This window comes from Capricornis sumatraensis, chromosome 17, assembly GCF_032405125.1.
Source record: "Capricornis sumatraensis isolate serow.1 chromosome 17, serow.2, whole genome shotgun sequence".
Taxonomy (NCBI): Eukaryota; Metazoa; Chordata; class Mammalia; order Artiodactyla; family Bovidae; genus Capricornis; species Capricornis sumatraensis.
In genome coordinates, this window is record NC_091085.1 from 50,958,326 (window position 1) to 50,974,334 (window position 16,009).

A 16,009-nucleotide genomic window follows, 5' to 3' on the forward strand; every position below is an offset into this window, starting at 1 on the left:
GGGAAGAAAATGTTTAGCAAGCAGTCCTGAGGAAACAGGACAGCTTCTGAAGTCCCCAGTACAGCAGTTATGTCCTAGGGTGACTAGGCTTGTGTCTGATGGGTGCTGTCAAGACCTTGCCCTGCTGTTGCTGCTTTCCTTTAACCTTGCCTTTCTGTCACTCTCATCATCATAGTGTTCAGGCTTCACAGATGGACTTTCCCATTCTCTCTACATCTCTTGTCCAATCTTAAATGTGACCTTCTCCAGGGCTCTTTTGGCATCCCTTTTAATTTGCACATGTGCCCTAGAAGACCTCATCCCTCATGTCATTCAATACCTTGTATGTGTTGTTGATGCCTGCTTTTTACTGAGCACTGAACTTAGGTGTAACTGCCTACCTGCTTCTCTGTTTGAATATTTAATGAAGATCTCCAGTATAATAAGATCCAAAACAAAGTCCTCTGTCTTTCTCCAAACATGTCTCTCTCCCAGTGATTTCAGTCTCAAAGAGCAGTACCTCCTGCTTGTCAAGTCTCAAATCTAGGAGTTTCTCTTGCTTCTGTCTAAAATGTTTTTGCCTTAATTTTCTTATGGCTCAATCCCTGTTTTAATATCTCATTGTACCATCCTAAACGTTATACCTAGCTATTATGTGCCCTGTTAATTCACCGTTTTAGTAAACTCCTGAAATGATAAAATTGGCATAAATAGTTGGCAATTATTTTATTAGTAAGTGCAGGCTAAATTTTTTAAATTTCTATTAAAAAACAATTCTCATCACTGCTAATCAGCTACCCATTTCTGTAGAGGGATTTATTGTGGTTTATTTCACTTACCTTTGCCCCCACACTTGGTTATATGGTGTGTGTGTGCACTTGGCCATTATTTCTTTTCAACCAGTGTCAGAGGCCTGGACCAGAAGAAAAAGACTCATTAAATAGCAGTTCTAAAGCACTTTAATTCTATATCAGGTTTATTTATGATTTTTAAATTACAGTGTTGTTGTTTTTTTTCTTAGATGGTTGGGAAGAATGGTACCAGAAAAATCATGATGAATTTGAAAGTGTTCAGAGAAGCCATGCTTGTAATGCATTTGGAAAACTTCATCTGAGCAAAACCCACATTTCTTCAAGACAAAGACTCCTTAAATATAAAACACATGGAAAAAGTTTGACACAAAACTTAGCTTCAGCCACAAGCTGTCTAAGAAAGAATACTGATCAATTTCATGGGTATAAAGAATCATGTTTTATTAAGCATCAAAGAACTCATAGTATAGAAAAAAACTGTGTATGTAATGAATGTGGGAAAGCTTTTCGTTGTAAATCACAGCTCATTGTACATCTCAGAATTCATACAGGAGAGAGACCATATGAGTGCACTAAATGTGAAAGAGCCTTTAGTGCCAAGTCAAACCTCAATGCTCATCAGAGAGTCCACACAGGAGAAAAGCCCTACTCCTGTATCGACTGTGGGAAAGTCTTCTCTTTCAGGTCACAACTCATTGTCCACCAGGAAATTCACACAGGAGGGAAACCTTATGGTTGCAGTGAATGTGGGAAAGCCTACAGCTGGAAATCACAACTGATATTACACCAGAGAAGCCATACAGGAGTGAAACCATATGAATGCAGTGAATGTGGGAAAGCCTTCAGTTTGAAGTCACCATTCGTTGTGCACCAGAGAACTCATACGGGAGTGAAACCCCATAAATGCAGTGAATGTGGGAAAGCCTTTAGGAGTAAGTCATACCTCCTTGTTCACATTAGGATGCACACAGGAGAAAAACCCTATCAATGCAGTGACTGTGGCAAAGCCTTCAATATGAAGACACAACTTGTTGTGCATCAGGGAATTCATACAGGAAATAATCCTTACCAATGCAGTGAATGTGGGAAAGCCTTTGGCAGGAAGGAACAGCTCACTGCACATCTGAGAGCTCATGCAGGAGAGAAACCTTACGGATGCAGTGAGTGTGGGAAGGCTTTCAGCAGCAAATCATACCTTGTTATACACAGGCGAACACACACAGGAGAGAGACCCTATGAATGTAGTTTCTGTGAGAGAGCCTTTTGTGGGAAGTCACAGCTAATTATACATCAAAGAACTCACTCAACAGAGAAGCCCTATGAATGCAGCGAATGTGAAAAAGCCTATCCCCGGAAGGCATCACTTCAGATACACCAGAAAACTCATTCAGGAGAAAAACCATTTAAATGCAGTGAGTGTGGGAAAGCATTTACTCAGAAGTCATCTCTCAGTGAACACCAAAGAGTTCATACAGGAGAAAAACCATGGAAATGCTCTGAGTGTGGGAAATCCTTCTGTTGGAATTCAGGGCTTCGTATACATCGAAAAACTCACAAGTGAGAAATCAGAATAGATTTGGATGTACTCACAGAAGTTGATCCTCAAGAGAATTCAGATGATGATAGAAGCAGGATATATAAGCAGGAACGCCTAAAAACACATTCTAATAAAATTAGTCGTGGGGGAGGGACCAATCATATTTGGAATGAACATGCAAAAGCTTTCAGAAATAAGTCATGCAAATCTTTATACATAGGAGAATGATTGAAGGAGTAAAGAGCAGTAATGGTATCATATACAGTAGCATAATTATGAAGATTTAATTTGGGGAATGCATATTAAGTTCATATGAATTTAATAAATCAGGAAAGCACTTTTCCATAGAAGGTGTGTTACAAGGGGAGTCATGTTCCAGATTTGATGCTGTTTTGGAGTGAAGAAAGTCCTTCTTGGTGGAGGATAAAGTAGTTTTGTTTTGTTTTTTAGTATGTAACTAATAGGAAAATAGCAAAGAACATATTCTGAAGGTTCAGGGGCATGGAGTGTGACTTTCCTGAGTAATACTACATAGCGTTTTTTAAAATTTTGGTATTTTATTTTTAAATGTAACTTGTTATATTTGATAATTTGTGGAATAACGTTCTCCAATATTCTTTATATTAAATGCTAGGTATCAGTATTGTCTCTTTATTTCCTAGCAATATAACTAAAGTAATGTGAATTTTAATAAATGAAAGGATTTTATCTTAATCCAAATGATTTTACTTATTCAATAAGTGGGCCTGTCCATTATTACAGGGCTGCTTTCCAAGAGCACTCATGGTAGTGAAGATTGATTATATTTAGCAATTCAGTGTCTGCTCCCTATTGATTGATAAGACTGGCTTAGAATTCTCTGGAGAAATACTCCTCCTATGTTGTGCACATCCTTGTGGTGTATCTCTCAGGGTGTCCTTCCCACCAGCCATAGGTGAGCATTCTGCCACGGTTGAGTCATGGTAACCTCTTTTCCAGAAGTTTGATTCTCTAATTCAGTCTCACATGAACCAGAAGGGAAATATCAGAATTCATTCTTGTCCCACAGTTTTACTAAGACCATCAATTAGTTCCTGCTATTTCAGTTTCTCAGGATAACTTTGGATATTCTGAACCTAGTTTTCTGGTGTTCTGTGTGCTTCCTCATATTTGCAATAAAAATATTATTTTCTGCTAATGTTAAGAAGAATGAGTTCTATTTCTTGTAACTGAAAGGCTTTAACTGGTAAATAGTTTCACTGGAATAAACTGTTAGTAAACTGTTAAAGAAAAGTGGGGTGTGTGGTTTAGCTTTATTCCTAAGACAAGAACAAAATCTTTCCGATTCCTACTTATATTCCAAAGTGGATATTTTTAGCTCATAGTATGAAATAGTGTTGTTGGTTATGTACACCAAGAACCTTGTGGACTCTGTTGGTAAGATTCTGGCAACACTCAGGAGTTATTGTCCTAGAAAACTTTTAAATTTATGAGGAAATCTAGGACATCAGATGAAATGGCTAATTCTGGTTCCATCAGCTCTTAAACATAAGGCCAGACTTGATGGCCTGAATCTCATCTCAAGGCAGAGTGTTGTCAGCAGCTCTCTGATATTGTGGTAATAATTGCTTACTCAAGAGTTGTAGGGTTGAGATGATGGAAATCAAAGACACAGTTGCTGAAATACAGAGTCATCTACCTTAAGTGTGCACCAATCCCTTATGTAAAAATGTTAGAAAAAGTGTCTCTTGATAATTAATCATTTGAGTAGAGGATCCTGTGAAGAATCTGAGGACTCAACCTAGCAAACTCATGATACACTTTGTATGCTTGTCACTCGGGGATACAGCCTAGAAGTTTGCAAACTGCAGTCCACAGGCCAAATACAGATGGTTGATACTTTTATGGATGGCAAGCTGAGAAGCTTTTACATTTTTAAATGGTTTAAAATTTTTCCAAACTATGAAATGACAAAATTATTTAATTAAAATTTCAGTGTCCATCAGTCGAGTTTCATTGGAACACAGCCAGCCATAATCTGGCTGTAGATTGCTTATACCTACAGTGGTAGAGTTGAGTGGTTGTGGCAGATACAGTATTGCCCCCAAAACCTGGCAACTCCTGATATAGAGGCCCTTCCTTCCCTGAAAAAGTGGACCATTCCTTGGAAGAGGAAGCTTATTCTTCCAATACCCCATGTTTCAGTTACCAGCTGTGTCCAAATGTACTCTTTTTATAAGGACACTGATCGTATTGACTTAGATCTCATTGTATAGACCTAATTTTAATTTAATTATCTCTGTAGAGGCCCTGTCTCTAATCCACATTCTGAGATACTGGGTTTAGGAATTCAATGTATTTTTGACAGGATGCAATTCAATCCATAACAGTCGGCCCTCCTGCCCCCCAACCCCACCAAATTCATGTCTTTCTCACATGCAAAGTACATTCACCCCTGCCCAACATTTCCTCCCCACCCAAATGTTAATCCACTCCAGCGTCAACTCTAAATCCAGAATCTTATCCAAATCAGATATGGGAGAGATTTGGGATATGATTTATCCTGGGGCAATATTCCTCTCCATTTGTGAACGTATGAAACCAAAAGAGTTATTTGCTACCAAAATACAATAATCAGATAGGTGTGGGATAGACATTCCCATTTCAAAAGGAAGAAATTGTCAGGGTAAGGGGTGTTATGATCCCAGAGAAGCCCCAAAACTAGCAGGGTAAATTCCATTAGATGTTAAGGTTTGAGAATAATCGCCTGTGGCTAAATGTTCTGTTCTCTAAGCCCAGTAGGATGGTGGCCCTGCATCTTCAATTTTGAATAGTGGGGCAGCTCTCTGGAATTGAAAAGGAGGCTTCACCCTCTGGAACCAAGAAAGTGGCCCCACCCTCAGTCTGTCCACAGCTAGATAGCTCTGTCAACCTGTTTCCTGCCTATAGAATCTCAGAAGTTTCACAAAGTTCCTTCATTTTAATTTTTCTCTGTTCTCTTGAGTCCAAGTTGGTAGCATTTCTGCCGAAATGATTGATTGGATTCATAAGCCACATACCCATAATCCCTTGAGCAAACAGTGTCTGGCCACATGCTTGGTGTTCTCTCCAGAGCTTGCTTTCTTGCTTTTTGCAATATGAGTAAGCTGAGAGTCTTCCAAACCTTTGCAATCTAGTTCCTTTATGCTTAACAATACAGTCTCAGTTTATCTCTGTCCTCCCATGTTTTACCATCACCATCAAGGAAAAGTTAAGTCATGCCTTCAACACCTAGCTTAGAAATCTCTGCAGCTAAATATCCCAATTCATCACTCACAAGTTCTGTCCTCTGGTAAACACTGAGACACATGTCAGTCAAGTTATCTGCCACTTTTCTCCAATTTCCAATAACATGTCCTTCATTTTTATCTGACATCTCACCAGTAGTACCTTAACATTCTCATATTTCTACCAATAACTCCCTCAAAGCAATCTGGGCTTTTTCTATCAAGTACCTCAAAACTCTTCCATCAGTTGCCAATTCCAAAGCCACTTCCAAAATTTTACGTATTTGCTAAAGCAACACCCTATTTTCTAGCCAAAATCTTTATACATTTGCTAGTCTGCTGTAACAAGGTACTGCAAAACAAGTGGTTTAAGCAACAAAAATTTATTTTTCATATATTTCATAGTTCTTGGGGCCAGAAATATGAAGTCAAGGTGCCAACAGAGTTGGCAGATTCTGAGGGAAGAATCTGCTCCAGGCCTCTCTTTGACTTCTGGATATTGATCTTCTCCGTTTGTCTCTCCACATCACTTTCTCCTATGTATGTCTAATTTGTGTTCAAATTTTTTCTTTTTATAAGGATACCAGTCATATTAGAGAAGGAAATGGCAACCCACTCCAGTTCCTGCCTGGAAAATTCCATGAACAGAGGAGCCTGGTGAGCTACAGCCCACGGGGTTGCAAAGAGTTGGACAAACTAAACACACACATACATGCACCAGTTTTATTGGTTTAGGGCCCACCCTAATGACCATTTGAACTTGATTATTCCTATAAAGACCCTGTCTCTAAGGTCACATTCTGAGGTGGGGGGTGAAGACTCCAACATATCTCTTGTGGTGAAAACAACTGACCCCATAACACTTGACAAGGAAACAGGCAGCTTGAACAACACTCTAAACCAACTGGACCTAACAGACATGTGAACCACTCTGCTCCACTGCAGCAGAATGCATAGTCTCCAAGTACTGTGAAACATTGTGCAGCACAGATCACACGTTAGGGCCACAGAACAAGCCCCAAAGGGCATCACAAACAGCTCTAAGGCTTTGGTCAAAACTGGGACCAAATAATAACAGGTTACAACTCAAAAGAATAAAATAAAAATTCATATATCTGTATTGATATATAATTGTATGTGTATAAACAACTAGGGCGGAGAAGGCAATGGCACCCCACTCTAGTACGCTTGCCTGGAAAATCCCATGGATGGAGGAGCCTGGTGGGCTGCAGTCCATGGGGTCACTACAAGTCAGACACAACTGAACAAGTTCACTTTCACTTTTCACTTTCATGCATTGGAGAAGGAAATGGCAACCCACTCCAGTGTTCTTGCCAGGAGAATCCCAGGGATGGGGGAGCCTGGTGGGCTGCTGTCTATGGGGTCGCACAGAGCTGGACACGACTGAAGCGACTTAGCAGTAGCAGCAGCAGCAAACAACTAGGGAAGAGGGGAAAACTTTTTTTAAAAGTTGACTATCAATAAATACAAAAGGAAATGACAGATTAGAAACTCACAGCTTGGTAGCCAGCAGAGTGATTCTTTAAAGCAACAGTCATCCATGAATGCTAAAACTAGGTGACAGTTTCATTAGTTTCAGAACATCTTTCCACAAAATGCTTACTGCTTATAGTTGGAAAACAAGAAATCTGGCATTTACCACCTTAATTATACAAAGCTAATATTGCAACTATTGGTACAATCAAACATCAGGGAACTGGTTGCTCTGATTCTCAGAGGAGGGCAAAACATCATTTATACAGTATTCCAGCCCAAAATGCATAACTGAATCGAAATTATGAGGCAGTATCTACCAAACACCAAGTCTGGGCCATTTACCATGACAATGACATGCAATTTTTAAAATATTGAGGATGTAAAAGACAGAGACTGAAAGGCTGCTCCAGTTTAAACACTTAAAGGGACAGCGCACTGCACACTGAACCCACATTGTTTCTTGGACATTTTCTGGGCAATTGATGGAATCTGGATAAGTTTTGTATGCTAAATAATAGTACTGTGTTTGCATTAATTTCCTCAATTTTATAATTTAACTGTCATTAGATAATAGAACGACCTTGTTGGAGAAACTCACTGAAGCTTTGGGGAGTGTAGAGGACTCACACCTGCAACTCATGCTCATACCTTTCAAGAAAAATATGTTCTTTTATAGAGAAAGCAGATATGGTCAAATGTAAGTGTTGTACAAATATAGATAAAAGGTATTTAGGAATTCTTCACAATTTTTAAAATTCTGTGTTTCCGTAGTATTTATTCAACTTTTTAATAGCATGAAATTATTTGTAAATGATACAGTTAGGAAAGAAAAATGAATTTAGCAAGGTCTTTGGATGTCACATCAGATTATCCATGTCAATTCTATTAATACTTCTACACACCACAAAATTTTCACAAAATAGGATTTAATACACTGAATTCATTTTCAAAAGTATCAAAATACAAAATAAGTTTTGTAGTGTTGGAACTGCGCTGTATCTTAACTGTAGTCATTAATACATAAACATTTCCTTCAGGGGATTTTCCCAACTCAGAGATCAAACCTGCCTCTCCTGCATCTTGCAGGTGGGTTCTTTTATCACTCATGCCACCTGTGAAACCCTGCATAAACACACAGGTGATAAAATAGAACTTAACACACACACAAATGAGTGTTAAGTAAAACGGGAAAACAGTTAAATCTTGTGGATTGTATCACTGTCAACACTCTGGCTGTGATATTATACTATAGTTTTGCAAAATGTTAACATTGGGGCAAACTTAGCCTCCTAGGCCTTTCCCAAGTTCCAAAGAACAAATTTAGTCAGAGAAGTAAGAAAATGCAGAATGAAAGGAAAACAGTCAAGCAAGACAAAATAATAATAGTTTAGCTGCTAAAGTCAAAGACCTTTAGTTCCTCCTCAGGGGCTTCCCTTGTAGCTCAGACAGTAAAGAATCTGCCTGCAATGCTGGAGACCCAGGTTCGATCCCTGGGTCAGGAAGATACCTTGGAGAAGGAAATGGCAAGCCACTCCAGTACTCTTGCCTAGAGAATTCCATGGACAGAGGAGCCCAGCAGGCTACAGCCCATGGGGTCACCAAGAGTCAGAAACGACTGAGCGACTACACTTTCTTTCTTTCAGGGGCTGTAGATAATGTTCTGAGCTATATCCTTTGAAATGTTTTGCAGATACTGAAACCTGCAGCAGATGGAAAAATTAAGTATATGCTGAACACCAGCATGTAGGCCCCAGAGAGATTGGAACCAGAAGATTGATGACGTTGACCCCTGATTACCTCACCACCAACCAATCAGAAGAATGTCCACAGGCTGATCACACACCTTGTAATCCCTCTCCTTCACCCTATCTTTAAAAACTTTCCCTGAAAGCCATCAAGCAATAGCCAACCATGCACCTTGCTTGGTCCCACATTGGGCACCTGCTGTAAACACTGCACTTACCTTCACCACAACCTAGTGTCAGTAGATTGGTGTTGCTGGGTGGGGGCAAGTGGACCCAAGTTTGGTTCAATAACATAATGACCTCTAATGGTAGAGCTGAGAGTTTTCTAGGGACAGTGTTACTGTGCTACCTGCCTTATTCTCATGCTACTTCTCTGGTGGCTCAGACAGCAAAGAATGCTGTCTGCAATGCAGGTAGACCTGGGTTCGATCCCTGGGTCAGAAAGATCCCCTGGAGAAGGGAATGGCTACCTGATCCAGTATTCTTGCCTGAAGAATTCCACAGAAGAGCTTGGCAGGCTACAGTCCATGGGGTCACAAAGAGTCAGACACAACTGAACGACTAAATACTTTCACTTTTCATAATAATATGAGAGAGGAGAGAGGAACTGAACAACGAACCACTCCATGAGGAATTATCAGTGGCTTAGTACAGTCTTTTATTCCAGGAAAGCATTCTCAAAGCAAGAAAGGTCCTCAGGGATCGAAAGATCCTTAGGGAAGATTTCAGGAAAATCTCAGAGGGTACCTCATGTACCCCTTCAGAGGGGAAAAAAAGGATCTTACAAGAAAGCCTCTGTGAAACTTCTCATAAAAAAACAAACCTTCCATGACAAAGAAAGGGATAACAAAGACTTATCCCTAAGACAAAGTCTTATCCCTAAAAAAATATTTTGATATATGCATGCCTGCTCAGTCACTCAGTCATATCTGACTCTTTCGTGACCCAGTGGACTGTAGCCCACAAGTTTCCTCTGGAATTTCCCAGGCAAGAATACTGAAATGGGTTGTAATTTCCTTGTCCAGGGGAATCTTCTCAACCCAGGCATCCAACCTGTGTCTCCTGCATTGGCAGGTGGATTCTTTTCCAGTGAGCCACCTGGGAAGCCCTACAATTAGCCATACTTATGTAATTTTGTCCTGTATTTTCCTTTCTACTCAAACAAGTTCCAATTTCACCATTTTTCTTTATTAGACACTCGTTTTATCCCTTTAGTTAGCATGCCTCCAACCGCAAGTAATGAAAATCCCATGGACAGAAGAATCTGGTGGGCTACAGTCCATGGGGTAGCAAAGAGTCAGACCTGACTTAGAGACTAAACAACAATGACTAATTGTAGGGTTCCCAGCAAGAAGAGGAACAAGTGAAAGCTAATTGTAGATAGAAAGATAGTATAAATATATACATATGCACCACAAAGTTTTAAAAAACAGCCATACTGGGGCTTCCCTGGTGACTCAGTGGTAAAAAATCAGCCTGCCAGTGCAGGAGACACATGTTTGATCCCTGGTCTGGGAAGCTTTCACATGCTGTGGAGGAACTAAGCCCTAGTGACACAACTATTGAGCCTGTGTCCTAGAGGCCAGGAGCCACAATTAATGAAGCCCCCAGACCCTAGAGCCCATGCTCTGCAGCAAGAGAAGCCACTGCAATGAGAAACATGTGCACCGCAACTAGAGAGTAGTCCCCATTCACCACAACTAGAGAAAAGCCCACACAACAACGAAGACCCAGCAGAGCCAAAACAATAACTAAATAAAAGTTTTAAAATGAAAATTAAATAAAAACTCCCATATTACCTTGAACTGAAAAAGACAAAAGCTGGACAAAATAAAAAAGAGATCTCTGGGCTCTCAATCATTTTTGGACAGGAAGGAGGCTGAAAAAGATACTCAATGGCAAACATGGATCACATTTTATGAATAAGGAAGGATGACTCAGCAGAATCAAGATCTAAGGTGCTGCTAAGAGGTATGGAGAACTGTACGTGAGCAGTGAACTGGTAACATATACCTAGCATGATTTGGAATTTCTATGAATCAGTGGCTGCTCTGTCGCCAGCAACTGCTGTATGAGGACTCCTGTTGTCCCCAGTTTGGAATAGTAGTGTCTAACTATTGCATTACATGTGTGTAAGATGAAGATAACAGGTAGTTTGATTGAGAGAAATAGCACGTAAGAGCTATATCCAAGGGGGAAGTCCTGAAGAGCCTCACCCCAAGCAGGGCCTGATTCCTAGCATGAGATTGATCAATCTGATGCCACAATGTAATGAGACATTTGGGGTCTTGGAACAGAAGATAGTGATAGTTTGCAGATATTAGCTATCAAACCCAGAGGACTGTGGTAATTGTGTATTCCTAAGATGACTACAAGAGCACCTCTTACACAGCACCCTCTTTCAGTGTGACAATGTGATTTTGTCACTTTTTCCATGGGGAGGAGAGGTCTGTGTCCCCGCCTCTTGAATCCGGATAGGCTAGTGAATTGTTCATAGACAGCAGATTGCAGCAGAAATGAAGCTGTGAGACTTCCAAGCCCAAGTCATAAAAGGAGATGCAGTTCCCACCTTGTTCACAGAAGCTCTTCCTGATGAAAAATTTCAGCTGCCAGGTAAGCAGTCCAACTGCCCTGAGGCTGCTGGGCTATGAAGAGGTGCAAACAGCTCACACAAAGAGATGAACTAAAGAGGCCTGAGACTACTGGAAGAGTGAGAGATGCCTACACCACCCCAAGTGTTACAGCACCTGCTGTTCTAGCTCCAGCTATTGACTGATTGCAATCACATGAAAGATCCCAAGACAAAAATTGCCTAGCTGAGGTTATCTTGAATTTCTGACCCAGGAAAGTGTGAGATATAATAAGCCCCTAAACTGTGACGTGATCTATTATGTAGAAGAGTAACTGGACCAGTTTGAATCAGACATGGAAAAACTGATGCCAGTTTGGGAAAGGAGCATGACAAGGCTGTATATTGTCACCATGCTTGTTTAACTTAGAGGCAGAGCACTCACTGGAGAAGGAAATGGCAACCCAAACCAGTATTCTTGCCTGGAAAATCCCATGGACAGAGAAGTCTGGTAGGCTATAGTTCAAGGGGTCACAAAGAGTTGGACACAACTGAGCAACTGAGCACACACACATGAAGAGTACATCATGCAAAATGCTGGGCTGAATGAATCACAAGCTGGAATCAAGATTGCTGGAAGAAATGTAGACAGCCTCAGATGTGCAGATGATACCACTCTAATAGCAGAGAGTGAAGAGAAACTTAAGAGCCTCTTGGTAAAAAAGGTGGCTTGAAACTCAACATTCAAAAAACTAAAATCATGGCATCCAGTCCCATCACTTCATAGCAAATAGATGGAGAAAAAGTGGGAGCAGTGACAGATTTTATTTTCTTGGGCTGCAAAATCAGTGTGGATGGTGACAGGTGCCATGAAATTAAAAGATGTTTGCTCCTTGGAAGGAAAGCTATGAGAAACCTAGACAGCATATTGAAAAGCAAATACATCACTTTCCTGACAAAGGTTCATTAGTCAAAGCTATGGTTTTCCCAGTCGTCATGTAGAAATGTGAGAATTGGACCATAAAGAAGGCTGAACACTGAAGAATTGATGCTTTCTAACTGTGGCACTAGAGAAGGCTCCTGAGAGTCCCTTGGGCTTCAATAAGATCAAACCAGTCAGTCATAAAGGAAATCAACCCTGAGTATTCATTGGAAGGACTGATGCTGAGTCTGAAGCTCCAATACTTTGGCCACCTGATGTGAAGAGCCAATTCACTTGGGAAAAAAGCTCTAATGATGGGAAAGATTTAAGAGGGTGGCAGAGGATGGCATGTTTGCATGGCATCACTGACTCAATGGACATGAATTTGAGCAAGCTGCAGGAGATACTGGAGGACAGAGGAGCCTAGTATGCTGCAATCCATGGGGTCACAAAGAGTTGGACATAATGACTGAACAACTGGACCAACACACAAAAGGACAGTATTGTTCAACTTTGTAAGTAAATAATATTCAAGATAATTTAATATTGAAGTTTATTAATGTATTCATCATATTAATCTTAATGCAGCAATAGGTTATTATAAAAATACATATTTATTTACCTATATAGCTAAAGAAAAATATTCAATATATTCCAGCCATTCTTCAGGATCAAGTCCTTAACAAATTCAAAATGGAAAGTAACTTCCTTTTAAGGTGATAAAGGGTATCTGCAACCTTCTACTGAAATTATACTGAATTCATTTATTAGTTCGAAAAGTTTTCTCTTCAGAACAGCATGGTAGGGGGTACTTCTCTGGCTGTCCAGTGATTAAGACTGTTGCTCCCAATGCAAGGGGCACAGGTAAGATCCCGCATGCCGCATAGTATAGCCAAAATAGAAAAAACAGCATGGGGGAGTGGGAGGATAGAAATAGGTGACAGTAATTAAGAGGTACAAACTTTAAGTTACAAGATAAATCAGTTATGGGTATGAAATATACAGTGTGTACTATATTATCAATAATTATGTAATATCCCATATGGCAGTAGTAGCCAAAATTTCTGGCATCAGGGACTGGTTTCATGGAAGAACAATTTTTCCTCAGACAGGAGTGTGGGGGTGGGGAATGGCTTTGAGATGATTCAAGTGTACAACATTTATTGTATTAATGATAATCTGTGTTTGCAATTGCTTCCCAGCACTAACATCACTGCCTCAGCTTCACTTCAAATCATCTTTTGCAAGTGCAGTTCATAGTAGGGTTCGAGCTCCTATGAGAATCTAATGCTGCCATTGATTTGATAGGAGATGGAGCTAAGGCAGTAATTCGAACAATGGGGAGCAGCTGTAACTACAGATGAAGTTTTGCTCATTTGCTGACGCTCACCACCTGCTGTGTAGCCCAGTTCCTAATAGACCGCAAGCTGACACTGGTTTGTGATCCACAGGATGGGGACCCCTGTTGTAAGGTAACAACAGACAGCAACTATACCTAACATGGTGATCATTTTGAAATGTATAAAAATATTGAATTGAGATAGGCTGGAACCTGGGAGGATTTGCAAATGGACAAACATCTCCTTGAACAATGGAAAACAAAGAAACTATAAAGGACTAAAAAATAACTGTACACATGTGCAATTGGGAAAAATTATGAATAATAAGACATATAAAGGCCAAAAACAACTGCTAGTTCTGATGTGCAGTGAGCAAAAGAAGGATACTGTGCATGATCCCTGAACAAAGTGGGTGGGTAGACCACCCTAAGCCACCCCTTTGGCCCAACCCACTGATCCACACCTACCTTCACCCTATTTAAGGGACAAGCTTACCCTATCTCAGAAAGCAAGCAAGGGCACTTGTTTCTTGTTCTGCAGTGTGAGTCCCAATAAAGCCTCATCTGAATTCCTTATCTGGCCACTTACCAATTTCTATCCATTAAAGAGTCCAAGGACCCAAGTTGGTAACATTATGTTATGTAACAGGAAGTAACTTGCAATTATAAGACAAACAAGTACTAGGAATGTGTTGAGGTCCTTTAATGGACCGGAACCTCGTGGTCCGGAGTCTATGATAAGAAAGTAAGAGAGAGAGAGAAAGAGGCTGATATTCCTTGGTTTACGCAGAAAGCCTAAAGCCTTTGACACAAGCCTTGCACTGCTACACGTAGGCACCAGGCGCCCTCTCGAGGAGGTGAAGGCACAGTGCACCTTCACCAGAGGGTATTAGAAGCCCGGGCAAGAAAGTGAGCTCAGTGAGCTTCTGTGCTCCAGAGAATTAGCCTGAGAGAGAGAGAGAAAGAAAGAAAGACACAGGGACCCAAGCTCTGATGGAGCAAAGGTGTTTATTTCAACATAGTGTGGGTATTTATACTGTCTTCAGTTCAGTTCAGTCGCTCAGTCATGTCCGACTCTTTGTGACCCCATGAATCACAGCACGTCAGGCCTCCTTGTCCATCACCAACTCCTGGAGTTCACTCAGACTCACGTCCATCGAGTCAGTGATGCCATCTAGCCATCTCATCCTCTGTCGTCCCCTTCTCCTCCTGCCCCCAATCCCTCCCAGCATCACAGTCTGTTCCAATGAGTCAACTCTTTGCATGAGGTGGCCAAAGTATTGGAGTTTCAGCTTTAGCATCATTCCTTCCAAAGAAATCCCAGGGCTGATCTCCTTCAGAATGGACTGGTTGGATCCCCTTGCAGTCCAAGGGACTCTCAAGAGTCTTCTCCAACACCACAGTTCAAAAGCATCAATGCTTCGGCGCTCAGTCTTCTTCACAGTCCAACTCTCACATCCATACATGACCACAGGAAAAACCATAGCCTTGACTAGATGGACCTTAGTCGGCAAAGTAATGTCTCTGCTTTTGAATATGCTATCTAGGTCGTAACTTTTCTTCCAAGGAGTAAGCGTCTTTTAATTTCATGGCTGCAGTCACCATCTGCAGTGATTTTGGAGCCCCCAAAAATAAAGTCTGACACTGTTTCCTCATCTATTTCCCATGAAGTGATAAGGTAACTATTTTCAGCAAAAATAAAAATCAAAAGTCCAAACTTACAAATTATCATAAGGCAATCCATATCAAAGACAGAGGGTTATAAATAATCACTTTTACCATATGGTTCATAAAAAGGAAGAGGGTCATAAATAGTTACTTATCACCATATGGAAAAACTAACGAAGGAAATGCATGCATTCTTCATTCCCTGGGAGTAGTTTGCTACTCTACTTAATTCCTGAATATTCAGGAATTAATAAGGGATGGAGGATTCATGACAGATCCAAAACAGCATACAGGAAGCTTCCTGTTAAATGCTTCCTGACGGGGATGTAATGTACAACGTGATAAATATAATCAACACTGCTGTATGTTATATATAAAAGTTTTTAAGAGAGTAAATCTAAGAATTCTCATCACAATGAAAAATATTTTGTTTCTTTAAATTTGTATCTATATGAGGTGATGATCACTAAACTTGTCATAATCATTCTATGATGTATTTAAATCAAATCATTATGCTATACACCCCAACTATGTATTGTGAAAAAGTGAAAGTATTAGTTGCTCAGTTGTGTCTGACTCTTTGTGATCCATGGACTATAACCCGCCAGGCTCCTCTGTCCATGGAATTCTCCAGACAAGAATACTGAAGTGGGTTGCCATTCTCATCTCCAGGAGACCTTTCCGACCCAGAGATGG

At 40.5% G+C, this 16,009-nt stretch overlaps 1 protein-coding gene across 3 annotated transcripts in view; it reads left to right on the forward strand.

The window, feature by feature from the left end:
* Positions 1-16,009, forward strand: part of LOC138093438 (zinc finger protein 26) — a 95,495-nt gene that overhangs the window by 1,348 nt on the left and 78,138 nt on the right. For 2 of the 3 annotated variants that reach the window (XM_068989442.1, XM_068989443.1), the window contains one exon: positions 1,001-3,328. In XM_068989442.1, the coding sequence (XP_068845543.1) occupies positions 1,001-2,352 (1,352 nt within the window). In that variant the 3' untranslated portion in view covers positions 2,353-3,328. Of the gene's footprint in view, positions 1-1,000; positions 3,329-16,009 lie in introns of those variants that run through there. The other variant, XM_068989441.1, reaches the window with a different exon arrangement.